The 27,274-nt window shown below is 44.8% G+C and overlaps 1 protein-coding gene across 3 annotated transcripts; it reads right to left on the bottom strand.

Annotated features, from left to right (window-relative positions):
* Window positions 1-657: 657 nt before the first annotated feature.
* RNF185 (ring finger protein 185) lies at window positions 658-27,261 on the bottom strand. 3 transcript variants are annotated; one of them, XM_014067434.2, is made up of 7 exons: window positions 27,140-27,261; window positions 10,430-10,641; window positions 7,778-7,796; window positions 6,199-6,311; window positions 4,671-4,725; window positions 2,706-2,823; window positions 658-1,373 (listed from the first exon to the last, which is right to left on the bottom strand). In XM_014067434.2, the coding sequence occupies exons 2-7, from the start codon at window positions 10,600-10,602 to the stop codon at window positions 1,276-1,278; spliced, it is 576 nt and encodes a 191-aa protein (XP_013922909.1). In that variant the 5' UTR covers window positions 10,603-10,641; window positions 27,140-27,261; the 3' UTR covers window positions 658-1,275. The 3 variants fall into 3 exon arrangements, with proteins under 3 accessions (XP_013922909.1, XP_087562001.1, XP_087562002.1); XM_087705875.1 differs by lacking the exon at window positions 27,140-27,261 and adding an exon at window positions 26,935-27,116; XM_087705876.1 differs by lacking the exon at window positions 27,140-27,261 and adding an exon at window positions 26,482-26,502.
* Window positions 27,262-27,274: the final 13 nt, after the last annotated feature.

The raw sequence follows: 27,274 nt of genomic DNA, 5'->3' as shown, positions 1-27,274 counted from the left end.
ACGTCACTGGGGTCTGACCAGCAAGCCTTGGTTAACATCCAAAAGAATCACAAAATAAATACGTCTTACAAGAGTATTGGCAGTCGGTCAAGCGAGTGTCGCATCCCAAAAGATTCAACTGCAATGTTTTTAAAGCATGATTCCTCCTCCGCCCCTTCTGTAAAGAGTTCTCCAAATGCACCCAGTACCATCATGTGAGATGCTCTGTGGCTAAAGCACTGTTCAAACCACTGCTGCATTGGGCCCATGATTACCCTTCAAAAAAAAATCATGTCTTTGGTAATTTGAAAAAGCTCACACACCAATGGCCCCTTGACCACACACAAAGCGCTTAAGCAGAATTCCTTACTTTGTCAAAAGTGTACAGATTCCCATTTGTGTAATAATCATAATTGTGAGGTGGGGAGGCATAAAATACTCAGCAAATTATCCCCGTCTCAGTTAACCTATTCCAAATATGGCAAAAAAAATGTACATTTCAGGAAGGAGAGATGTAGATATATAAGAACAGCAGCTGGAATTATGTCTACTTAAATTAAAAGTTGATAGCTGCTACAAACTCTTTAAAACACTGCTTTTATCAGTGAGGAAGTGTGCTGCATGACAGCTAACAGCCCCTTCAAAACCCTGAGATGAGAGATTCTCCCCCCTCCCCGATTCCAGTAAATTTAGATATGCTACCGTTTTAGATTAGAGTCTTTTATCCTTTCATTTTTGTGATTGCTGGAAAAACAAATATAGTCTTTTATCAATTGGGTATGTAACAGCAGGAATGGGACACAATCCTCTTCAACCAGATAGAAGATATTGCCTTCTAAAGAAGATATTACCTGGAGTCAGTTGGCTTTTGGGCAAGATGTACAGCTGGGTTCTGAAGTCCACTGATCTTCTTCTCACTGCTCTTGAGACACAAGATAGTGGGGTATATGACAAGAGGCTCTACTGCTAGCCACCATGCCTGATTCCCTTTGGGGCAGCATCTCTTCCAGATGTTTGGCACAAGATTCAAATGCTCCTCGTTGAGATGCGGAGCTTAAAGCTAGGGTCACAGTTCCAGCCAGATCCTTGCTGTGTGAGTTATGGCTGAGCTTCAGAAAACTTTTTAAATTGTTAATTCGGTAGCTCTGGAAAAATAAGAGAGACTCCTCCTCACACGAAGACACCAGTGGCTTTCAGGAGCCCATCATTAGCTGAAGAATTGGACACCAAGAGGCAGACAGAGAGACAAGCAGCAGTCTGTGGCTGGTTCAGAGTTCCGCAAGGTATGAAGCAAAGTTAAGCTATCAGGAGCCAGAACATGATGACGAGGGCCACGAACAGGAAGAGGCGAGAAAGAAACTGTTCATCCACATACTGAGGAGTCCCTGGAACAGCTAAGGAAAGCGAAAACAAAGCCCACAGTTATCACCTGATTGTTAGAATTTACAAATGAAACTATGTTTTCCGAGAGTTGGAGTTCTAGGTGTGGAATCAGCCTCTAAAGCTGTTTTATTAGGCGGCTTCCCAGAGTCCTTAAAATGGGCAGTCCCTACAACTGTCTTGTCTTCTTAGAAATAGATGCATTTTGGAAGGAAGAACTTCTTCCAAAGGATCTATAGGTTCCCTGCTTATTTAGTCATTATACTTGTTGTGTTAGTAATACAGTTGTTAAATGAATTTGGTTTCCCCATTGAGAAGGTTGCAAAAGGTGATCACGTGACCCAAGGACACTGCAACTGTCATAAATATGAACCACTTGCCAAGCATCCAAATGCTGGTCGTGTGACCATGGATAGGCTGCAATGGTTGTGTGAAAAACTGTCATAAGTCACTTTTTTCAATGCTGTTGTAACTTCAAATGGTCAGTAAACAAACTATAGTTAAGTCAAGGATAACCTGCATTGTAAAAAATTATTAAATCACTGGAAGTAGATTTCAATTAAATATGAGAAAATATCTACAAGTCCATTAAAGAGTTTAGCCAATGACCCAGAGAGACAATGAGCATCCCTTCCCTGGATATATCCAAGGGGAAACTGGATGGACATCAGATGAGAGTGCTTTATTGTGGATCCCTGCCATGGCAGAAGCTGCACTGAAGAGGCCATCCCAATGCAAGGCTTTTGCGCATTAGCTGTTCAGGAAGGCCATAAAAACTATCAGTGCAACAGTTTGTCTCCAAAAGGAGTGGGTGCTCCAGCATTAGAAGTTTTTACAGAAAAGATTGGACAGCCAGTTCTCCGGAATGGTGTATGGTCTCCAGCTTGGGCAGGAGGTTGGAGTCGAGGACCTCCAAAGTTCTTTCCAACTCTGTTATTCTGTGTTCTTCCAGGTATCGCAAAGATCTCCCAAAGGAGATGTCCCTGTTCTCTAGGGCAGGGGTCTTCAACCTTGGCAACTCTAAGACTTATGGACTACAACACCCAGAGTTCCTTAGCAGCTTCGCTTCACTGCCTGAGGAATTCTGGGAGTTGAAGTCCAAAAGTTTTAAAGTTGCCACAGTTGGAGACCCCTGCTCTAGAGCCTGCTACAATTGATCAGATAATGACTCTGAAGAGGGTCATATACAGTACAGATGCTCATTGGGCAAGGTGAGCAGATGAGTATTGATTCAGGGACGAATAGTTAAGCAAACCAGATCAGAATACTTGATTGCACAACAACTGAAGCTCAATGAAGCAATGCCCAGTCACGATTAGCCAGGGTAACTTTATTTAATTCCTTACCTGGAGGGGGCCGCCCATCGTTTATATTGAAGGCTGTAGCAAATATGCCAAATGGAAATGCTCCAATTCCAAATGACATTTGGAAGCCTCCATCGCCAAACCCAAAACCCTGGAAACCCTAGAAACAAAAAAATGATCAACGTGTATATATGTCCTAGTTTATAGACTAAAACCTGGCTGGTTGCAGTCTCCTTCAGTAGATTAGAGGGACTTCGCAGTGTGCGCTGCTGTGAGAACATTATGTGCTGAGAGTAGCATCCCAGACCGAACTACTTGATGGACTTCGCTCCATTTCCCTTCCAACAGAAGAGAATAAACATAGCTCAGGGATGAACTGTGAAATCCTTGCTGCTCTTCAAGCTTAGTGGTTTGCGTGTAGACGTTTCATTACCCAACTAGGGAACATCATCCATGCTTCTTTGGCCTTGCCTCCTTCCATTCAGGTGGCAATCCTTTATTGCCTTTACTATTATTCTGAAACTTTTCAATAAGAGGGGGGGGCTCCCTAAGAGAAGCAGTAAGGGACCTCCGCAGAAATACAGTGACAGGAGATTCATTCAAGGTTTTGTAAGAGAGTCACATTAGTCCATGGGAGTAAAACATCCGACTGTGTAATCCCTTGTTCAACAAACGTATAATTACATTTCAGTTCATTAAATGGGTCCATCTGAAAAGGTGCTGCAGATTCCCGATGCTTGAGCTACAGATCATGAACGTTGATGCCTTTAACAGAATTCGTTAGCTGTAAAAGGGGCTACCGGAGTCCTGGTTTTCAGGGCTTTGTTAGTGTGTTCTCATGCGATTGTTTTGGGTGCAAGAATGCAGCGTGTTTCCAATTTAAATTGGACAAGTTGATCGCATGCTAGCTTTCCCAAGACTTTAAGAGATAAGCACGATGGGTCTTTGCTAGTCAGAGGCGGCAAAACATGCCTGAGCAACCTGAGCTTATCCTCATAGCAAAAAGAGCCGAAAGATCAGAAAGCACCTCCAGGCTGGGCAAGGCAGCCTGTGTGCTTTGCCATGGGAGCTTCAGGCAGAAGCCATGCCGAAAAGGTGCCCTCCATCCCCAGGACCTGATTCAATAAGGCTTTTGCTCTCCGGGAAGAAGAAGACCAAAGTGCTCCTTAATCACCCCCAGCAGAGCTGTTTGTTTGATGAAAAGAAACCCGAGAGGAGCCTCTGGAGGCTCCCCGACTTGCATGGAAACAGGCAACTCTTTCATCAGGTCAGGCACACTCCGCCACTCAGGGCTACGAAAGGTTAAAACGGCCCATTTTCTCCAGAGTCTGCTAGTTATAAAATCAGCCTTCACAATCTCTTTGGACAGAACATGCTGCACCTCATGTAATGCAGGCTAAGTTGATACCCACTATATTTTAAAGCTGAGTTTCCAACCTTGACAAGTTTAAAAGTTGTGACTTCAACTCCCAGAATTCTGAAATCACTGTCTAAAAGTCACTGCCTAAATCGGAGGTGTCCAGCCTTTGCCATTTTTAAGACTTATGGACTTCAACTCCCAGAATTGCTTTGTTTGCTGGTGAATTCTGGGAATTGAAGTCCACAAGCCTTAAGGTTGCCAAGATGGGGAACTCCTGTTTTAAGGGTAGTCACACTGCAGCTGAGTACACACTGCAGTCACACTTTCAGATTCGGGTTTTCCCAGATGTGCCAATATGCCACCTCTAATAAAATGGAACTTTGAGGAAATTCAAGCCTCGGAGACTCCTTTCCTTAGGGGTATTGCTTGAAAACCTGACAGGAATCTACACCAGAGCATTATTTCTATCAGCAATTTAACTCTCTCTACATAAGTGGTCATCCAAGATTTGCCTGGTTCAATTTGGCTTACAAAGACCCGAAATAGACAAGTCTGAAAAGTTTCCCACCACCAATGGACCAGCTTTGCTGCATTCTCACTCGGCATTTATGAGAAGCACAAGCCTCTCCCATATTCTCCGTACTCACCCCTCTGTTTTCTGGCTCAGGTCTCTGGCCTTGAGGTCGAGGTGGTGTTTTCTCCCTGCAAGATACAATCCATTATGAGGATATTTAGCAATTGGCTGGAGGCCCCAATGGGAGAGTAGCAGATCCCACCTCTCCCCTATACATTCTCTTCCAAAGAGAGAGAGAGAAAGCACACTTTATTTTGACGTTGCAAGCTGCCCAGAATCTCCTTGCAGTGAGATGGGCAACAAACAAATTTAATAAATAAATATTGCTGAGGCCCAGAGCCTCTCTCTCCCTCCCTCTGGGCCTCAGCCCCTCCTTTTCATCTTAAGAGCCAACCTGTTGCAGCATTTCTACTCCTGTGGTGAGAAAGCATCAGTCAGTGCACAGAGAAGGTCTCCGCCTCTATGTCACCTGTCTTCTTGGTTTTTAGTTATTTGTTTAATCTTAATTTCAATTGTTTTGTATTCTTTACCTTTTTATCATTTCATAAGCCACCCAGGGTTGCTGCAACAGTGAGGACACAAATAAACCTCCAAGTGGCCTCAACAACTCTCTAAAAGGATGCAAATGACCAGCTGTCTGCAAGGAGTATAAATCCTTCCATTCCCCACCATCCAGTCAGAGCTGAAGAAGCTCCTTGGGTGAGAAGCAAAATGTCTTCAAAGAAAAACCAAGAAAGTCCAGTTATGCCTCTTGAAAAAGCACCTTTGGGACATGCAAGAGAGCTGCAGGCCTAGCTGCCACAGTGCCAATCACAAGGAGACCCAGGGGCAGAGTGGACACCCACAGCCTGAAAATGGCTTTATTGGAGAATAAGAAACCCAGCAAGGTTCACCCCAGGGATGCAGAAGCAGCTCCCAAGTCCTCCATGTTTTAGCAGACCCTGGTCATGAGAACCCCACATAGGCTGGTATGAGTCATGTATGAGCAGAGCTAGCAAACAGCCATTCAAGAAAAAGCCTCTACTGTTACTATCTGTCTTCTGAAAGAATCCGCATCAAGTCCCAAAAAGACAAAATCCTCTTGGATATCGGGTTTTTAAAATATTATTTCTAAGTTCCAGAGAAGCCTTCCACTGTTCAGTAAAGCAGCTGCCTATGGCAGATTTGGACTACGACTTGAGAAGCTTACCTAATGCTAAATTTGTCCTTCCTTCAGATTCTTTCTCGCCTATCCTACTAAGATAGGGAGAGGATGGGAGGAGAAACCCCCAGAATCAAGCCTGACAATCTTATTTGTTGATTCTTGGCCTGTGAGCCTTCTGGGTTGACACACCAAAAGGAAGATGTGGAACACTATATTTCCCGTCTCCAGCTGCATTGTGTGAAGCCACCCAGAATGCTGCAGCCGGGGACGAGCAGCACATGGAGCAATCTATTACCAGTAACAAATATTTGAATAGTGCGATTCTTACAAGTAAGAAAAAGTTGCCGAAACCTGAAGACTGATCTGAGTCAAGAGTAGCCAGACAGGTTTTCTTCCATAAATTCCACTTGAGGAGAACTTGAAAGCAAAAGGCTGTTCCCAGGGGAGGCCGTCTTACCTGGGGTCCTGTTGTCCGGTGCTGCCCCTTCCATAAAGCGGTATAACTTTATCACGGCTGATTCCTGCTTTACATACAGGACACACCTGTCTGTTTGGCCTGGTCTCTAGCCACTGAAAGGCAGAAAAGGGGAACGGCATCTGGTGAAAACCTGGACGACAACAGAAGAATGCCTTGCATCTCCCAGGCCTCAGGGCAGGGAGTCTGTGGAACTCTGGGGTGGTTGCTAGTTATGTGACTTTGTCTGGACACCTGAATTCTTTTTCTTCGTTTTTCTATTTTAAGCATAATCACTTAGGAGCCACCCAGAGTCATTTTGGAATTCTAACCATTCTAACCAAGGTCACAGCTGAGCTTGTTAACTCGCTGCACTGCAGAGAAAAGCAGCTCAGGAGCTCCTTTAGGCAATCTCTCGGGGTTGAGGGAAAGAAAAAAATGGGTCAGGCATAGGACAATAGGTACCACCAGATTGTAATGGTGAATAGGGACTGAGAGATGCTGCAAACATCATAAATGTGGGCTTTGGTCGCAAAATTATTTACATTGTAACTGAATGGTCACTATCCGAGGCAGTCGCTTGATGAGGACTACCAGTATTTTTTGCAGAGCCCAAAGTGTCCAGCTGTTTCCCCTCTCACAGAGCTCCCAACACTGTAAAATAATCCTGGTCTGGACAGAGCCTTGGCACATCCATAATTTTACACTGTGGGATTTTGGAGAGGAGGATTCTGGAGAGCAACCTCAAGCCTTTCACCCAGTGGGAGATGGGTCAGCACCTTTTCAGACATTAAAAATTAAATATCAAGAGACACCAACCATCTCAATGTCTGTCAGGCCCAGCCCAGGAACGACATAGAACTTTCTTTATTTGTTCACACCAAATAGGCAGAATCTTGTCAGACTAAACTTTTGCCACTCTCACCCGAGCGGATGAACCCTGGAAGATTCCTAGGACCGACTCTTCCCCCATCTCTTATCCATCGCTGGGCTGTGTTGCCTCTTTTCTCAACTGAATGTGTTCCCTCCTTCCTGTTAAGCTGCTGCTTCCATAGCCCATCACACCCCTCCCCCTTGGTAGCCACAATCCACCACAATATCTCACCTTCCTAATGTGAAAGATCACAAGATCCTTATGGGAGAGCACCAAAATTTCACCAAAGATCCAATGTCTTTTAAAACAGAATGTTATCTTCTCTTGTGTGGTTGGAAAATGTGATTTAAGCCCCCCATAAATTCTAAAAGGGGTCTCCTAAAACCATCTAACTGCCATCTGAGGTATTAATCTAACCTACCTGACAGAATGACAGCAAGGATAGCCAGAATATATCCTGGATGCTCATTGTTACTAAACAGCGGCATCTCATTGCTGCTCATCCCTCATAAAAGCCCCCAAACAGTAGATTGCCAACAATTGCATGGTGAACGCTAATTACTAAACGGAGTTGCCTTGGGGAGGACGCACAATCCATTTAGAATTGGAAAGGCATATTGCACCTTCCCAGAGTCCCTTGGGAAACCAAGGAGGTGGATTGGGTAACCAAAGCTGATGAAAGACAAAGTAAAGCAGAACTAGCCTTACCTGGTGTAAACAAGGCCAACTGCAGGGATTCCCAAAGTGATTTGGAGAAGGTCCGCAGAGGTGGCAGTGGGGAGAAAGACCAACACGTACACGTTAGATGTGGGCAATCAGAAATCTGGAATCCGGCTCTGCAGATTCAATTCTTGGGTAATGCAATCACAGTATTTTAAAAGGTAGCAGAAAAGCAGGATTTTCCTGCTTTTTTAATAACTGGTCTTCCCACTTATACAAACTGGTGTAGAGATTTCTTGAACTAAGGGACTCTAAAGTGGAACTCCCCTTACTACGAAAGCATAATTGAATTCTAAATTAACTGAATTCTGCAGAATAAGGAAAAGAATAGTCCATCCCTAGGAAATGCAAAGTGATTCACAGCCTGAATAACTAAATGAGAGCACGCACAGAAAAAGAGAGCAGGATTATTTGCTCTGCCAAGTCTCAGAAGAGAGGTGGCCCCAAATCTCGGATCATCGGCTGGGAAGATTCTTGAATGCATTCTCACATTACCCACAGCTGTTGTACTAATGTCACTAGCAATAGCAATAGCAGTTAGACTTATATACCGCTTCATAGGCCTTTCAGCCCTCTCTAAGCGGTTTACAGAGTCAGCATATTGTCCCCAACAACAATCCGGGTCCTCATTTTACCCACCTCAGAAGGATGGAAGGCTGAGTCAACCCTGAGCCGGTGAGATTTGAACAGCCGAACTGCAGAACTGCAGTCAGCTGAAGTAGCCTGCAGTGCTGCATTTAACCACTGCGCCACCTCAGCTCCTAAGATATTTCCACCCCTGTTAACTGCAGGTACTACTTCTGGAAACCCAGGATTAGTTAAGATTGGGTGTTTTTATACTGATGTGAAATGTTATACTCTGGCAGAACCTGTACATATTTAAAATGCCCTCCAGGAACTCCTGTTTTGTAACCCAGAGTTTGGCTCATTGTCTTTTCCTCACTTTCATAACAGTGGCTGCGGCTTCTGGCCATTATACCGAGAGAAAACAAGAAAGTCTAGATGACGTGGCTGGATTTGGAGCTTGGGTAAAAGACAAGATGGTGTGTTCTATCTGCTTTAAATTCAACAAGTTTTGTTTTAGAAAAGGTAAGAGAGAATTTTAAACTGGAATATTAATTCAGAGTGAACAAATACAATCACAATTGTATGGATGCTGTCAAAAGTTTCTTGGCTGCAAACTAAGCAACATCTGAAATTCAGGCTCCCAACAAAGCTATTGGTAAGGATGTGACAAAAAAGAAATGCCAAGAATGAGACAGGCAATATCTAAATGTGATAAATACAAATAAATAATGCAGGAAGCCCTCTTTTTCTAATTTCAGCTACTGGCTTATCACTTACAACTACTGTCAATGCTGCCCCAATTTCATAATTAATTTACTCAGTTTAAATTTGGTTGCGTGAACAGTAATTAGATGTTCTTATATATAGTTTACAAACCATGTGTAACAACAGCTAGATTTGCATAATATGCAAAGTCAAACCCAATCAAGTCACGTTATGCTTTGGCATAATGTGCAAATCCAGCTACTAATTAAAGCAGCCAATAGAATAGTTTATCAAGAACACGGGATGGCAGCTCACAGCTTACTGATGGAAGGCAGGCTTTGCAAGCAGAAAGCCACCATTTGCCAAGAGCCTTGAAGAATTAGATTATGCTGAATGAGATTGAGTTGAGGGCCTCCTAGAAGCCAAGCAGCACCTCTAGCCATGGACAGGAAGGTTCATACCTGCACATATCTGTGCCTGCCTCACCCCTAAGAGCCAAGGTGGCGCAGTGGTTAAATGCAGCACTGCAGGCTACTGCTAGATCAGCAGTTCAGCGGTTCAAATCTCACCGGCTCAGGGTTGACTCAGCCTTCCATCCTTCCGAGGTGGGTAAAATGAGGACCCAGATTGTTGGGGGCAATATGCTGACTCTCTGTAAACCGCTTAGAGAGGGCTGAAAGCCCTATGAAGCGGTATATAAGTCTACTGCTATTGCTATTGCTATTGCTAATCCTGGCATTTTAGCCTAAGCTCTCTTTGCAACAACTGACACTCAGCCATTCAGCAGCAAAAGTTGCTGATCAAGGGTTCTTGAGCCAGGATGATTGCCTAAAGATTGGAACTCTGTAGCATCCAATCCTTAAAGCAATTCCAAGACTAATAGGTGGGCTAGAATGGAGACAGGATTCTGTTGGTTGCTTGGACACCAGAAATGGGCTACATTCTGAACCACAACTGGGATTGATCCCAGAAACCATTTCTCTTCCCTTAAGTCCATTCCTTTCCCAGTTCCACCCCTTGATGCGTTCTCAAGGATTGAATGGTGTCATCCAACCCTACGGGGAGCAAGTCGACTACTCAATATAGAGCAGAGATGTCCAACCTTGCCCACTTTAAGGCTTATGGATTCAACTCCCAGAATTCCCCATGCTAGCTGGGGAATTCTAGGAGATGAAGTCCACAAGTTTCAAAGTGGGCAAGTTTAGACACCCCTAATGTAGAATCAACAATGAGTTTCAGACTTGAGCTTTAAAATTCTCACTTGCCTGATAAGGATGATATGGGGAAAGAAGAAGCAAGTGGGGGGCAGAGCCATTAAGAGCCCTGATTTTAAGTATTTGCCTGCTGAAAATTGGGAGTGATACTGACCAGAACAGGTGGCCACACAGACTGATCACAGCATCCTTGGCGGTGTCCAAACAGATGTTGCATTCAAATGTGCTGTCCTGACCTGTACTCTCCCCGTTGCTGTTGTTCCCACTGGTTCCACCTGCACTGGAACTTTCTGTGGAAGCTGAAGCTGCAGGTCCTTTGCTGGCCATTTTTGGCTTCCAATTAGGAAGTCTGTGGGAAGCTGAATCCTGGCAGAGCAAATAATAATAATAAGTAAGAGTTAGAGCCAAAACTGGGGAAAAAATCATCAAATGATTCAAAGTGCAGATTTTGTGCAAAGAAACAGTAGATTATGTACTTGGCTTATAAGCAACAACACAACACAGTTGCCAAAATGATTCGCTGGAGCACCAGTAAGAATTTTCATTTGCCAGTAATGAAAAAATGGTGGGAACTAGTAGTTGAAAAAGTAGTCAAAAATGATGAGAATAAAATATTGTGAGATTTCAAATTCAAACTGATAAAGTCTTGGCTCATAATACTCCAGAGTTAACTATAATTGTGTGGATAATTAATGGGGCAATATCAAAGGAAAGTAGAATAGAAAATGATGTTTTGGGATTGCCCTCAAGGCACTTATCACTATTGGGTACTGTTGTGGCCCAACAGCGGCCGGCTAGTCAATTGCAAAAGGAAGTTTTACTTGGAGTAGCTAACATCCTGTGAAGATACCACAAACACCATCAGAAAACAATATTTGCCTATCCAAGGTCCCTGGGGGGACTCAATAGGTGGATAAAAATGCCAAATCCAGTCTGAACATCTGGCTGGCTGTGCAACCAACCATAATAATAATTCAAAACCAACATTATTTTGCTAATTATGCCTACAAGGAAAAGATACCACCAGAGGCTAGTTGTACAATAAAAGCACTGATGACAGATATTAGGAATTTAGAACAGACAGAAATCCTGACAGATTAAGAAACAAGCAAATCTTAATATGAGAATAAGAATCCCGTGTATGCTTTTTATTCAAGATAAATTTCTGCCACAACACTGAACACGTTTCTAAATGCTTATTAAAGTTCATGTATGCATCAAGACACACACACACACACACACACACACACACACACACACACATATATATATGTGGACCTGACTTGAACATTCTGATGCTACAAAAAACAACCCTACTTGGAACACCCTACTACTGATCCCACTATCAGTAATCTTAAAAAAATATGAAATTAGGCTATCAAACAGCCAAAGAAGCTGAAAAATTTTGCATTTATTATATATGGATGATTTGAAACTCTATGGAAAGTCAGAAATAGAAATCCAATCACTGACAAACACAGTCCGAGTATTCAGCAACGATATTTCAATGCAGTTTGGCATGGAAAAGAACCATTGGACTTACCTGAAGGATCGTTTTCAGGGCGCTGCGAAGGAGAGTCCAAGCAAGGGTTAAATATAGCCAAACTGCCCAGAACTGAATTGAAATTTTAAGCCACGACTCTGGTGCTGAATATCTCCAGATTTTTCAATGAAGACGTGGAACTGTTGCGCGCTGAGAAGTCCAACATTGGATCAACAACAAACAGAACAGGAACAAGTCCAACCGGAACATCCAAGGAGAAAACGTGATAACAGCGGAGCCAGACCCCAGGGTGGGGTGGACTCTCCTTCGTAGCGCCCTGAAAACGACCCTTCAGGTAAGTCCAATGGTCCTTTTCCAGGGCGCTGCTCAGGAGAGTCCAAGCAAAGGACATACCCAAGCTAAATGTCACTAGGGCGGGGAAGCAGAAGCAGACAGGGTCTCTCCGCTGGAATGAATACACTGCAGCACTCGCCTCCCAAAGGCCCCTTCCGCTGAAGCAAACTTGTCCAACTTGTAATTCTGCACAAACGGAGATAAGGAAGTCCATGTGGCCGCTCTGCAAATCTCCTCGATGGGAGCCCGAGTTGCCCAGGCCGCGGTGGTGGCAGCACTTCTGGTCGAATGCGCCGTGATGCGACTGGGAAATGGCCAAGACTGCAGAACGTGAGCAAGGGCGATGCAGGCCCTAAGCCACCCGCCACTCGTAGACAAGGAAAGCTTCTTGCCCTGAGACGATAGCTGGAAGGATACAAAGAGCGACTCAGAACGTCGAAAACTGGCCGTACGCTTGATATACCTGTGCAGCGTCCTGCGTACATCCAGCTTGTGCCAGCGCTCCTTGCAAGGATGCCTCAGATGCGGACAGAAGTCAGGAAGGATAACCTCCTGGGCTCGGTGGAACCAGGAGTTAATTTTAGGCACGAAAGAAGGATCCAGTCTAAGGACCACTCTGTCTTAATGAATCAAACACAAGTCCTCACGAACAGACAAGGCAAACAGCTTAGAGATACGTCTAGCCGAAGTGATGGCAATGAGAAAAACGGTCTTAAATGTCAGGTGTTTCAAACTGGCCGATTGGATAGGCTCCAACGGAGGTTCGACCAGAGTCCGCAAAACGACATTAAGGTCCCAAGTCAGGTATCTGTGAACCATCCGGGGACTCAGATTAGTCACCCCCCTGAGAAAACTGCGAATGGTGGGATGACGATGAGAAAACTGACCTACCAGGGCAGGATGGTGGAAAGCGCAGCCACCTGACGACAAAGAGTGTTAGGCGCCAAACCCTTGTCAAGGCCGTCTTGCAGAAAGTCCAGAATGACAGGAATCGAAGCTGAAGAAGCTGAAACACCTCTGGAAGAACACCAGCCAACGAAACCTTTCCAGGTAGCGTTGTAGATCCGGGTCGTGGAAGGGCGACGTGACGCCTGGATGGTGCAGATCACCTTGGTGGAAAGGTTGTCCTTGCTCAAGAGATCCCTCTCAAGTGCCAGACAGCTAGTTGCAGACACTGGGGCTCTGGATGTTGAAGGGCCCCCTGGCAGAGAGAGATCTTGTGTGGAAGAATCACTCATCAGATCGGCAAACCAGGTCCTCCTGGGCCAAAAGGGAGTTACCAGAAGGACCTCCGCTGCCTCCGCCAGGATCTTCCTGATGACTCTGGGAAGGAGAAGTAATGGTGGAAAGGCGTAGAGCAGCTCTTTCGGCCAAGGGATGTGCAGAGCGTTCACCCCCTCGGCCCTTGGGTCTTGAAATCTGGTGAAAAACCTGGGAAGATGAGAGTTGACCGCTGTGGCGAACAGATCCACCTGGAGGCAACCAAACTTCTGAACTATGTACTGGAACAGATGCGGGTGCAGGCACCACTCCGAGTGGTCGACAGTCGCCCTGCTTAACCAGTCCGCCTGGGTATTCACCGTGCCGGAGATATGCTCTGCCTGTATGGACAACAGATGGATCTCCACCCACCAACCTAGATCGTCGGCTTCCGACATCAAAAACCTGGACCGTGTGCCCCCCTGGCGGTTGATGTGCGCCTTCGTCGCGACGTTGTCTGTCAGCACCCTCACGTGACGACCCTGAATGCCCATCTGAAAACAAATCAGGGCCAACCGGACCACTCTCAGCTCTAGCCAGTTGATGCTGTGCGATGCCTCGGCCGAGGACCACCTGCCCTGAGCTATCTGGTTGCGGAAGTGAGCCCCCCAACCATACAAACTGGCATCCGTCGTGATGGTGAGCCGGGTCGGCTCCTTGAACGGAGACTCCCTCTTCAGGGCAGGGGACAACCACCACCTGAGCGAGCGACGCCCTGTCACGGAAACCGGTATGAGCCTTGGTGAGCTGCTCTCGTTGGCCCTCTGATAAGGAAGGAGGAGCCACTGGAGGGGATGAGAGTGAAGACGTGCCCATGGAACGATGGACAGACACGAGATCATCTTGCCCAGGAGCTGTGATAGCTGAACGATCTTGGCACGAGGAAATCGCTGTAACTGCATGACCCTGAGGCTCGCCACCCGCTCCGGTGAGAGGAAGACCTGGCAGGCGACGGTGTTGATGATGGCCCCTAGATGCTGAAGCCTGGTCAATGGGTGAAGATGGCTCTTTTCCAAGTTGATGGAAAACCTGTGACTCCGAAGAACATGCATCGTGTAATGCAGGCCCCTGACCGCCTGCTGGGGGGATGACAGGATGAGCACATCGTCCAGGTAGCAGTGCAGCCGCACTGTTCACGACCTGAGGAAAGCTGCCACAGCTGCGAGGACCTTCGTGAATGTCCTGGGGGCCAATAATAGGCCGGATGGCAGGACCTGGTACTGGTAGTGCTGACCGGCGTAAGTGAACCTCAGGTATCTGCGATGGGCTTTGTGGATGGGTACGTGGAGGTAGGCCTCTTTTAGGTCTATGGAGGTCAAGATGTCTCCCGGCCTGATGCAGCCCAGGATAGACTGGAGGGACTGCATCTTGATAATTTAACCTTTTTAGATCTAAGATCCCCCTCCACCCTCCGGAGGTTTTGGGGACCAGAAACAGGATGGAGTAGAACCCTGTCCCCTCCTGACCAGGTGGAACCGGTTCTATGGCCCTGATATCCCTGAGATGTCTTACTTCCTGTTCCATGAGAGATCTTTTGACTGGACACGAGGGAACGGGGCACTTGATGAAATGATGGGGAGGAAGAGAGAGGAACTCTAGGGTGAGACCCAGCCAGATCGTTTGTAAGACCCACTGGTCCGACGTGACCTGCTCCCATTGGGCGTGGAACAATTGGAGCCGCCCTCCTATGGGAGCTGACTCCCGACAGTCACTTATACTTTCTGAAAGGACGGGAACCAGATCCCCCACGAAAGGGACTTCTGGAGTAGTACTGTTGGCGACCCCTGTCCCGAAAGGACTGACGGTCCTGGGACCTGTCCGCCTGCTAGTTGAATGGCCGATGCGATGGAGCGGAACTGGAGGAAGGTTCTGTGTTCCGAAAGGACTGCCTCCTGTAGTAGAAGCCCTTCTTGTCGGATTTCTTAGAAACCAATGGCATCACCTTCTTTTTGTCCTTATTTTCAACTAGGACTGGATCCAGGACCTCCCCAAAAAGCTTGACCCCTTTGGAAAGGGGCAGAAACCAACTTCCACTTGGAACGCATGTCTACGTTCCAGTGCCTCAGCCACAAGAGACGCCTGGTGGTAACATCAGAAGCCAGGGCCCGAGAAGCGAACTTAGCCGCACTGAGGGTGGCATCGGTTGTATACTCAGTGGCCGCCATGATTTTGTTAATCTCTTGCCTCAACTTGGTATCCTTAACTGGAACCCTCGCCATTAACTGCCTCAACCAGAGGAAGGCGGCCCTGGAAATAAAGGAAGCAGAGACTGATGTCTTAATCACCCATGCAGCTGCCTGGTGCATTTTATGACAGGCATTCTCAGATTTCTTATCCTCAGCTTTAAGACCCTCTAAGAGATCGGGCAGAAGCACTGACGTTGAGGTGAGGGCCGCGACCGGAGGATCGATAGGTGGCAGCTTAAGCAAATCCTCCAGGCTGGCATCCGCAGTGTATAGCTTCTTATCATTGCTACTGGGGGTAGCCATGGTAGCTGGCTGGGCCCATTGTTTCTGAACCAAATTAAGAAAAAGTTTGGGAATAGGAATAATCTCCTGGACCGAGACAGGTTCCACAAACAAATCCCCAGACAAATCATCCAGTTCAGCAGGAGCTTGAACAGGTGGAGTGGAGCCCATATGGGTAGCCAGCTTGGCCTTGTCCAAAATGGTTTTGAAATTGGCAATGTTAAACAGCTCCAAAGAAGTGGGCTTTTGAGCCCCAGCACCTTCCTCCCCCGAGAATTCAGCCTCCTGAACAGGAAGAATATCCTCCCTCTCCTCCCAGTCCGAATCCTCGGAACCCGAAGAGGAATGGGGGGAATGCAAGGTACGTGGGGGAGATTCGCCCCTGGTAACTGGCTGGGGCTCTAGATGCTTAGTCTTGTGGGTGCGTTTGCCCTTGTGCAACATGCCCACTTCGATGCCCTGGGAAATGGCCCTGTTAATAACCTCCTGCATCTCAACTGAAAGGTCAGGCCCAAGATCCTCCATGGGGCGAGCCCTGGGTTTGGGCCTGGGAGGTAGATGTTTTTTTTCTTATAATAAATTTTTATTTTTATTACATAAACAATACATACAGACAACAAAAAAAAACACAAAAAAAGAAAAAAGAAAAAGAAAATACACACACACACAAAAAGCATCAACACATACAACATGTTGTTTGGTTATAGGTGTTTTAACATCCATATTCTCGAATAACATTTACCATCACAGATTTTTCATTTAGTATAACTAAATACCTCACTTTCATTGTACAGTATACATTCAATTATGAAGTATTTTTTCCCCAATAAATCATAGTTCCCTTACATTCTTGATTATCTATTTAATAACAGTATATCTTTATATTATCCCCATGTGGAAAAAAAAAGATTTCTTTTCTTTTCTTTTTACCAACCATTTATATTTATATATCACTATTTTCCATTATACATAATTCCACCAATCAACTATCAGGTATGCTTATGTTAATTGTTATCCTTGTACCTCATACCTTCAAACGGAAATCTTATTCCTTCATTTTTCAACAAAATATTCTAAGTGATCGCTTCATATATATATACCAATTTTTTAATTATTCCATTAAAATTATTTATCAACAACAAGATATCATTGTAATATGTTCTTAAGGTTATACATTATATCACCAAACCTCTATCAAATATACATAAAATCGTTGTTATCCTTATCCTTTTTAAAGCAAAAAGTTCTAAAATATTCAATTCATAGATATATCAGTTTTTCATTGTATCGTTTTTAATCTATTTCACAGCATGGTTGTGTTATCATTTAACTCCTTCAGTTAAAACATTTTTCATTTCCAGGTTTTTTCCCCCAGCTACTGATAAAACAAGTCCCATATCTTATAAAATTGCTTGTCCTCTTGTTCTCTAATTTCAAGTGTCAATTTACTCATTTCAGCAGAGTCCATTATTTTTCGAATAACTTCTTCCTGTTTTGGTATTGTTTCATTTTTCCAGTTTTTTGCAAATACGATTCTGGCTGCTGTTAACACATTTACAATCAGATATTTTAAGTCTTTGTTATATATTTCTGGTATGATCCCCAATAAATAGACCTCTGATTTGAAGTCTATTTGTTTGTGTGTCATTTTCTCCAACCACATGTGGATTTTAGTCCAGTATCTTTTAGCTTCAATGCAAGTCCACCACATGTGGTGATATGAGCCCAGTATCTGATGACATTTCCAACACTTTTCTGATTTATTCTTGGACATTCTTGCAATTCTGGTTGGGGTAGATGCCACCTGTAAAACATCTTATACAAATTTTCTCTATATGCAGTAGACATTGTCATTTTATAATTTTGAGACCACAGTTTCTGCAATTTCTCTAAATCAATCCCATATCCAAGGTTTTCCCCCCAAGCTATCATAATTTCAATGGGAAGTGGATGTTGAGGGGCCAAGGGACCTGGAGCAGGGCCTTCCTCCAGATCTGAAGGGCAAGCGAAAAGATCAGCCTGGTCTACCATTGAAAGCCCTGGAGATACTGCCCTAGACATGGAGGCCATGGGTGAAAACTCCCAGCCCTCATCCTCACTGTCTGAAACAGGCCTTGGCTGGGCCGGAGGAACCTCCATGGCGGGCTCCTTAGGGCCTTTTCAAGGGCCTTTTGGCGACGCAATGCGTCCTTGTTTGGCCCTGATCCCTGCTTAGGCCCGGGCTTGGAGTATGGTTTGGAGCTCCTGATGGCCTCCCTGGCAGCCATGCCAGCCTGCCTGGAGAAAGCCCTGGAAGGACCCCCTGCCTGGGTGGAATCTTCGGGAACCTGCTCAGCCATAAGGTAAACTGTGGCCCAATTGATAACCAGGGGCTACCTCCACTCACCACTTTGCAAAAGCCCTGAAGACCAAACAGGCACTCCGAAGAGACGTGGGGGGAGGTGTAGCAGCACCAATATCCAGTCAGTTGAAGTAAAGTGCGAGCATTAACAGCTTCCAGCGCTTGCAGGAATGAAGGCTTGTGACCAGCGGCCCCAATCCTTGCCGCTCAGGTGGAAGGGAAACAGGCCAAATTGCCAGCCAGGCAGGACAAAGAAGGCACCTTGCGGCTCCTGCCGTGAGTTAGGCTGCAGGCAGCTGCAGCACGCGGTTTAATTAGAAACCAAAACCGCAAATAGCTCCAAAATGGCGGGCAAAAGAGAACTAACTAATTTAAAAGTTGCCGCCAAGTAATCCGGAGCTCTGAGGCACCGCACCTGCATGCTGGCCACCAAAGGCACGAACGCCAACCACAAGAGCCTCAGCGGGGACTCCCCCCCGCAGCGGGGGTCACAGCAGCGCTAGCATTGGAACTCCGACCCGCGCACTTCCCCCAGCAGCTGCCTGAGTTCCGAGCAGTGCCTGGGTGATAAGCAGGACACTGGAGGAACGAAGAGTGAGCCCAGAGAGTAAACGGACTAAATTAACCTCAAACACACTCACTCAGCCTGTTCACACTCTAAACTAAGCATTACTTACAATAAAAAGCTCAAGAGAGTCCAAGCAAAGTAATAGAAATGAAGAGAAACTCTAAACGCGTCCTACTGGGCTAGCTGAATTGAAAAAAATCTGGGGATATTCAGCACCAGAGGCGTAGCTTAGTTTCCATTCAGTTCTGGTCAGTTTGGCTGTATTTAACCCTTGCTTGGACTCTCCTGAGCAGCGCCCTGGAAAAATGTGCCACTGTATCCATAAAAAGGGGCAAAATCACTACATGTGAGGGAATTGAAATGCCTAATGGCCAACTAATTAAATGCAACGAAAAGGAAGCTTACAAATACTTAGGCATTCTGCAGTTGGATAACATCAAACATGGAGAAGTAAAAACTATTGTCAGGAGAGAGTACACCAACAGAGTTAGGAAAATTTTAAAATCTAAATTGAATGGTGGAAATACAATCAAAGCCATGGGCAATACCAGTTATAAGATACACAACTGGTATAGTTAACCAGACACAAGCTGATTTGGACATTTTGAACCGAAAAACCAGAAAACTAATGACAATGCACTACAGTTTACATCCGCATGGTGACACTGATAGACTATACCTGCCCCGAAAATCAGGTGGCAGAGGATTATTACAAGTGAAGCAAATAGTTGAAGAAGAAAAACATGCACTGGCTGATTATTTAAAAGAAAATCAAGAACATCTATTAATCGAAGTAAAGAACAAAAATCTACTGAAGGTCCAACAGACAAAACAAGAATACAGAAAAGATGTGATAAAATCAAGAATGGAGAGTTGGCAGAACAAAGCATTGCATGGCCAATTTCTGGGAAAAATAAAAGATAAAGTGGACAGTGAAAAAACTTGGTTATGGTTAACAACAGAGAAAGAAACCGAGTCACTAATCCTGGCTGCACAAGAACAAGCTATCCGCACAAATGCCATTAAGGCCAAAATTGAAAAATCCTCTGATGATGCCAAATGCAGACTTTGCAAAGAAGCTGATGAAACTGTTGATCACATACTCAGCTGCTGTAAAAAAATCACGCAGACTGATTATAAATTGCGGCACAATTCAGTGGCACAAATGATCCATTGGAATTTGTGCAAAAATTATAATATTAAAACAGCAACAAACTGGTGGGAATATAAGCCTGAAAAAGTCACCGAAAATCAGGTGGTCAAGATCTTGTGGGATTTCCGCATACAAACGGACAAAATACTGGCGCATAATACACCAGACATCACACTGGTTGAGAAAAATAAGGTTACAATCATAGACATCACAATACCAGGTGATAGTAGGGTTGACGAGAAGGAACATGAAAAAATCGTGACATACCTGGATTTAAAAATCGAAATTCAACGATTATGGCACAAACCAGCAGTGGTCATTCCAGTGGTAATCGGCACGCTGGGTGCTATTCCAAAAGCACTGGAATTACATTTGAAACAGTTAAAAATTGACAAAATCACCATCAGTCAAATGCAAAAAGCCACACTGCTTGGATCCGCACGGATATTACGAAAATACGTTATGACATCCTAGGCCCCTGGGTGGGGCCCGACTAGTAATCAATGCCAAATCCGGCAAAACAACTGGCCGCTGTGATACAATTCTGTTGTTGCGAATAATAATAATAATAATAACTGAAAAAAGAAACAGAAGGCTTTATTTTGGCAGCTCAAGAACAAGCCTACACAAACTACATGAAGGCAAAAATTCAACATGTTACCACCAACATCAAATGTCGCCTCTGTAATGAGAAAGACGAGACAGTCGACCACTTGATAAGTGGGTGCAGCAAAATTTCACAAACTGACTACTTACAACGCCATGACTACGTTGCTATCATTCACTGGAAATTGTGCCAAAAGTTTTGATTTGAGTACAGCAAAAACCACTGGGACCATCAGATTGAGAAGGTTTTAGAGAATGAGAAAGTCAAGATCTTGTGGGACTTCAGAATTCAGACTGACTTGACCCACAACACACCTGACATAACAATAGTTGAAAAGAAAAAAAGTTTGGTTCATTCACATTGCAATACCTGGTGATGCACGAATTGAAGATAAACAGCAAGAAAAAATCACAAAGTACCAAGACTTTTAAATTGAAGTGGAGTGACAGTGGAAAAAGAAAGCATGTGTTGTCCCCATTGCAATTGGAGCCCTTGGAGCAATACTTAAAGGGCTACCTCGCTATTTGGACGTTCTAAATTTACCTGACTTGAACATTCTGATTCTACAAAAAACCACCCTACTTGGAACAACTTATATCCTCTGACGTTACCTTAACAGTTCCTAGGTACTTGGTTAGGACTCGAGCTGTTGAGCTACCAACCAGCCCCAAAGGCTGTGAATCCCACCAAAGATTAACCACATAATAATAATAATAATTACATATCCACATGCTGCCCTTTCCAGAGAGCCCAGCAGAGCTTATCTGTGACAGAACAAAGCTGAAATATAGATTTAACTAAGTAGCATGAAAAATAGATAAATTCTCTAGCATGTCTAGTGTTCAGTAAGATATGTACAAATCTTTAGAGAAACAGTCTGGTAAATAACTTGTTAGGCAGAGAGACTATCAGCAGCTGAAAGAAGGGTGGCAGGATAACAGGAAAGAGCTCTTGATCATCAGAGGCGGAAAGAAAACTTAGGGATGGCTCCTTGGATTGCTGGAGGAACAGCCCAAATTCCCCCATTCAGAACAGTTCACACAGGAAGGAGCCAACTCCTGTTAAACAGTTCTTCTTCTTCTTGTGCCATATCCGTCATCGGACGGTGGCGATCATCTTGGTGATTCTATTTTTATCAACAGCCGCACAAAAAAGTGCTGCTGAGTTTTGTCCAAATCAAAACCCTTAAGATTTTGAAGCCATGAAGTTGACCTCCTTTGCCTTCAGTCTTTCCCTGGAGGATTAAGAGAAGGATGCCGTATTTTTCCAGGTGTTGCATCCCGTGTCCAACATATTCTAACTTTTGCTTTTTAATGGTTTTGATGATCTCCCTTGGTTTTCCCAGGCAGCCTATCATCTCATTTCTGATTTTGTCAACCAAGCTTATATGTAGCAGCCATCTATAAATCCACAGTTCCCAAAAATCTGTGCCCTAACAGACTAGGAAAGTTGTGGTGGTTCTCCCTTCTGTATTTCCTGTTTGTCCTGAGGGTAGATAGATAGGCTGAAACTCTGAGATGTCTTCTACCTTCTAAAATGGTCTGAACTTGACTTTCACTGGGAATGTCATGAAGCAAGTCTGCATTTTGAAGGCCTGAAGGAGTTTCAGGATGCTAAATCTGAGCAGCCAGAATACAGCAGTTCTTGGCTCCAGGGATGGAACAGAACTGCAAATAGTACTAACCGTAGCTCAGAAAATCTTTTGATAACTACTACTAGACAAACACCTGCATCAGGTATTTTTCCACCTTTTCTGTTTTAATTCAGAAAATGGGAAGAGCAGAGATGGAATTACCAGTTGTAAAAAAGGAAGCCGCAGTCTCTTGACCCAAGATGAATGTTAGAATTATTTTAAATTCACACAGGGCTGCAATCAGGTCTCAACATTTTTCTAGCAGTAAATAGATCTTTAAATAGGAGAAAATGGACTAAATTGAGAAGAATGTGGCACTAAATTATAGGCTACTCTTTTTTTGTATTTTTCTGGCTTGAGGAAATTCCTCACAGGGATTTCTTCAGTCACAGAGGCAACTGACAGATCTGAGTTCCATCTAGAAGGACTGAAAGAACCTGAAAGCCAAGAATTTCTAATAACTATTTCTGAAGTAGTGGCATTGAGAAACATTGCATTCTTAAGAATACACTTGATACAGAATTAACATAGCTTTAAGGCCCCTTCACTACCTGCATTAACATTAGTTAATTAATAGCTTTTTAAAAAAAAATTCTAGGCCGATATCTATATATTACTCTGGCAAGCTCCTCCCCTCCCCCAATTTGTTATAAGCGATCGAGTGCAAAGCCTTTGAAAATCCTGCAACACAGCAATCCTGGGGCAGGGGCTTAAGTTGATGGTAAATATAAGTAGTCCTCAATTTGCAACAACAATTGAACCCAACTTTTTTGTTGCTAAGCAAGACAGAGGCTAAGTGAATTTTGCTACATTTTACAACCTTTCTTGCCAAAGTTGTTAAGTGAGTCACTGCAGTTAAGTTAGCAAAATTTGTTAAATGAATCTGTATTCCACACTGACTTTTCAAAAGATCGCAAAAGGTGATCACATGATTCCAGGACACAACCACCATCCTAAATATAAGCCACTTGTCAAGCACCTGAATTTTGATCACACGACCATGGGGATGCTGCAAAGGACATTAGCAGCGAAAAACGGTGATAAGTCACTTTTTTCAATGCCACTGTAACTTTGAACAGTCACTAAATGGTTGTAAGTCGAGGACTCCCTATATTAAGAAATCAGGAGAGGCCTCAGAGCCCCTTTCCCAAGCAGCACATCTTATTACAGCAGTGACGTGCGGTGAGGGATACCGTTGGTGAGGCAAGAGCGCGGCAGCGGCGAGAAGCAACGTCCCCGCCGCTGTGTCCGACAGGCGTCTCTCGTTTATGATGGACATAAACGCGAGATGCCTGTCGGACACAGCGGCGGGGGTGTTGCTTCTCGCCACTGCCGCGCTCTGCCGCCTCGCCTCCCGTCTCCTCCGTCCCCGCTGACATTCTTGGGAGCAGGTCGGGTGGCTGGCTGGCTGGGAGGAGAAGAGCGGTTTGTCTTTGTGCCGGCTGGCCGGCCAGGCAGGGAGCAGGTCGGGTGGGGGTGGCTGGCTGGCTGGCTGGGAGGAAAAGAGCGGTGAGTCTCTCCCCAGCCAGCCACAAGGGCTCACCGCTCTTCTCCTCCTCGTCCTCCCCGCTCGGTGCTGGGCTGGCTGCAGAAGAAATGGTGGCTGGTGAAAGAAAAACCTCTCCAGAATCACCCTTGCACTTGCGCAGTCGCTCAAGTGCAAGACATGATTCGCTGCTCCCAGATCAGGAGGCGGGAGAATCAGTGCCTCTTTTGCATATTAAATCTTTTGCTTTTTAACTCCGCCTTAACTTTTAAAAGGCGAAAAATTCCTTAAGGAAAAGAGGCCCCGAATTCTCTCGCCTCCTCCTAGTTAACACTGAGAGCAGACACCAAGCCACTGTGACTTGAAATCTGGTAGCAACTATCCTGGCTTTAATTCATTAAAAAAATATATTTAAAACTCTTTCCTTTCTCTCAGGAGACTGGGGAGGCTCCGCCTCCCTTGCCTCTAGTGACTGCACGGCCCTGTATTACAGGGCAGAAGCTTTGGTAAGCTGCACCTCCCTTCATAATTTCCAAAGGGCAGCTGACTGATAACAGAATATTGTCTTACGTACTCAACGCCTCTAACAAAGGCAGCTGCAGCTCACCAAACTTCTTCCTTTTAATAAAATGTGAAAGGCAAAAAAAAATGCTCAAGAACAGACTAACAAATCCCTCTGTAACTGTGATATGGGCAGCATATAAATTAAATAAACAATGAAAAAAGCCAAAATGCTGCTAATGGTTGTTTTTTTTATAAATGTATTACTGCTTAAATCAACTGTTTTGTCTGTCTACAGAGGAAAGCTGGATTTTGGAAACTAGTTTTGTATTGTGTTTCTCAATTCAACAGCATGACAATGTAAAGGATCACTGGCACAGAGCTACAGTTGGACTGTTCACCCACTAATGGGAAATGTGAGCTGGGATGAGGCCATCATAAGACAATTTTACTCTAAGTTTTACTTAGTGTACTAAGTAAACGTTTTATTAAGTTACTAAGTTTTACGAAGTGTTTTACTTTTCTGACCTGTAGATTGCATTAGGTAATCCTGCTCAATGCAGGAAGAATTGCAAAATATATTACTTTTAGTTTTCACACAGAAAAAAACAAGTGTACTTCCAATCTCCCTTACGGAAACACACCAAAACCTAGTTAAAGAAGGGTGCCATCAGCTGTTGCTACATCACCTGAAACAAAGCTGCTGCTGCTCAGAAATACTGATCAAATCTTAGCCAAGTAACATCCAAACCTTCAGCCTTTTAAAGTCATAAAATACTTGGGGATATGGACAACTTCCTTCATCTTAGCTAATACATTCAAATAAATACAGTAATAACAATAAACTCTGGCCTGACTCACCTGAAGCAATCTCTGCTCACCTCCTATGCAAATATTTCCAAGAAAAACAAAAGCAGCAAAGAAGACATCTATATCTTCTCTCAGCTCTGATGAAAATGTCCACACACAACCAGCCACAAGGAATCCAGGGAGACTTCATGCCCACAGTATCCAAACACAAGTGGGGAAAGAGAAGATCTCTATTTCAACAGATTTTTTTCATTCAATTACATCATGCAACATTGCAACAGAATGTCCCCAAAGGACAGCATCACAATCTGCCAGCAAGCATCTAACAGACCCGGCTTTGACAGCTCGGAGCTCTCTTTAGTGACATCAAAGTGTGCAATTTGAATGGGAAAAAGCCAATACTGTAGGAAAATGTTAGCGCCAACATTCATGACATCTTGTGCTTCCTCCCCACAGAAAAAATATTCTCTAAATTTAAATATGGGAGATTTTTTTTTTTAATTTAAATTGAAGCTCCCAATATGAAATATCTACATCCATTTTACTATTATTTGACTCTTTGGTACAATAATTATTGCAAGCCTCAGTTGAGATGGGCAGCTATAAAAACTGAATGAATAAATAAATGATAGCTATTCAGGCAATGAGTCATAAAACTATTTTCTATGCAAGCCTATGATATGTATTTGGAAATAAATTCAATTTGCATTGGAGCTTAGTTTTTAAAAACAAACAAGGAAGAGAAGAGAAGTGGCATTATTCCTTAAGTGTAATCTTTACATTAGCAATAATTAATGTACAGTAATATGATCACTTACTTATATACCAGCAGTAAAACATTGTTTTATTCTCCTTATATACACTGATTGCATATGCACCAAAGACAAATTCCTTGTGTGTCCAATCACACTTGGCCAATAAAAATTCAATTCAATTCAATTTTATTCTATTCTCTTAGGCGAACCTTGTACAACTCACTAGAAGCAAGCCAACTAATTTTAGAATAAGACTGGAAAAATCTTAGATGGCACACAAGGGTCTGCAATTCTTATTCTTAAAGTATTTGGTGCTGAAATATTTAGGCACCACCTGACTCTGGATAGCTTACAATACAAATAAAAAAAACCAACATAATGATTTACATAAACAGCAATTGGATTTTTAAAGTGAATCTTAGAAATTCAAATATCCTTCCACTTTGTTATAAATTGTACTATATTCTTAAAAAACCCTAATATGTTTACTTGCGAAACTATTCTAAATGTTAACCTGGAAAATTAAGCAGTAAGGAGACAAGGCCTATAAACTGCTTCCCACTCCATGAAGGGCTACCCTGGATCAAGTTCAAAAGCCTGTCAGGGCAGGAAGCGATGCCCATGGAAGTCCACGCACAGTCATCCCTCAAGACAAATAGTCACAAACAGCTTCAAATGCAAAGCCGCATCTCGAGGCAATGAGCTCTGGGCAGTGAAGAGTCCATCACACATACCCCGCCCCCGTGAGACAATTTGAGTCCTAGAAGTTCAGAAAAGTGATTTTCACCAGCACAATGCGGTCGATGCTTGTGGCCGGTGGGATGAAATGCTTCCTTGTTTGAAGTGTAAGATAGAGATGGAGACGGTAAGGTGTTTCATCGTGATATATATTATCTTCTTCCTAGCATTTCCACCCCACAGGTGAAAGGGTTTGTTTTCTTGTTTCGGGTCCAGCGGCTGTCGACCCACTGACTGCCCCAGGGACGGACTAAGCGGCTGGCCCCTGGAGGCTGACCCTCGGCTGCCCGTCCCGAAGTCGCCCAGGGGCCTTTGGGGCCAGAACTCGCCGCCGCCGCCTCCTCTGAGGCAAGAGCATAAAAGGAACCCCACGCAGGCGCCCCGTTTCCCGGCCTTCCCTCCCCGAGATCAACAACCAGCCCCAACTCCGGATCAACCCCCGATCTTTCCCTGCCCCGCCCCCCCAAAAGGCGCCCCCTCTCCTTTCCCACGGCAGCCTCACCTCAGGAGAGCCGCCTCGAGCCCCCCCCCCGGGCCCTCCCGGCGGAGGCCCCCCACCCACACCCCGCTCAGGGCCGGTGGGTGGATGGGGGCGGCTTCTTTCTCCCCGGAGGCTTCAGGCGAGCGCTCCAGACTCCTCCCGGAGCCCCCCGGCCCCGACTCTGGACTCGGCGCCCGCCCGGACCCCCGCCCGCTCCTCAGCTCACCGGAAGGGGCCACAGCCGCAGCTTTTCTCCCCGGACGGCGTACGCTTCTCTCCCCTCCCAGCCGGAAGTGGGGCCTTCACCGGAAGCGCCTTTCGCCCCTGCGCCGTCAACCGCCGCGACGAAGGTTTCGGCGGC

Source organism: Thamnophis sirtalis, unplaced genomic scaffold (genome assembly GCF_051295495.1).
Source record: "Thamnophis sirtalis isolate CommonGarterSnake01/CBP01778 unplaced genomic scaffold, rThaSir2_p1.2 scaffold_2, whole genome shotgun sequence".
Classification (NCBI taxonomy): domain Eukaryota; kingdom Metazoa; phylum Chordata; class Lepidosauria; order Squamata; family Natricidae; genus Thamnophis; species Thamnophis sirtalis.
Note: the sequence above shows the minus strand (reverse complement) of the source record. Positions and strands in the feature narration are given on the sequence as shown.

Bases quoted from the DNA above. Each gene is read 5' to 3' on its own strand.
- RNF185 (XM_014067434.2), bottom strand. From the start codon at position 10,602: ATGGCCAGCAAAGGACCTGCAGCTTCAGCTTCCACAGAAAGTTCCAGT. The intron at 4,726-6,198 runs GTAAGACGGCCT...TGTATCTTGCAG, and splicing joins ACCGGACAACAGGACCCCAG to GGAGAAAACACCACCTCGAC. The intron at 1,374-2,705 runs GTAAGGAATTAA...CGCTTTCCTTAG, and splicing joins CGATGGGCGGCCCCCTCCAG to CTGTTCCAGGGACTCCTCAG.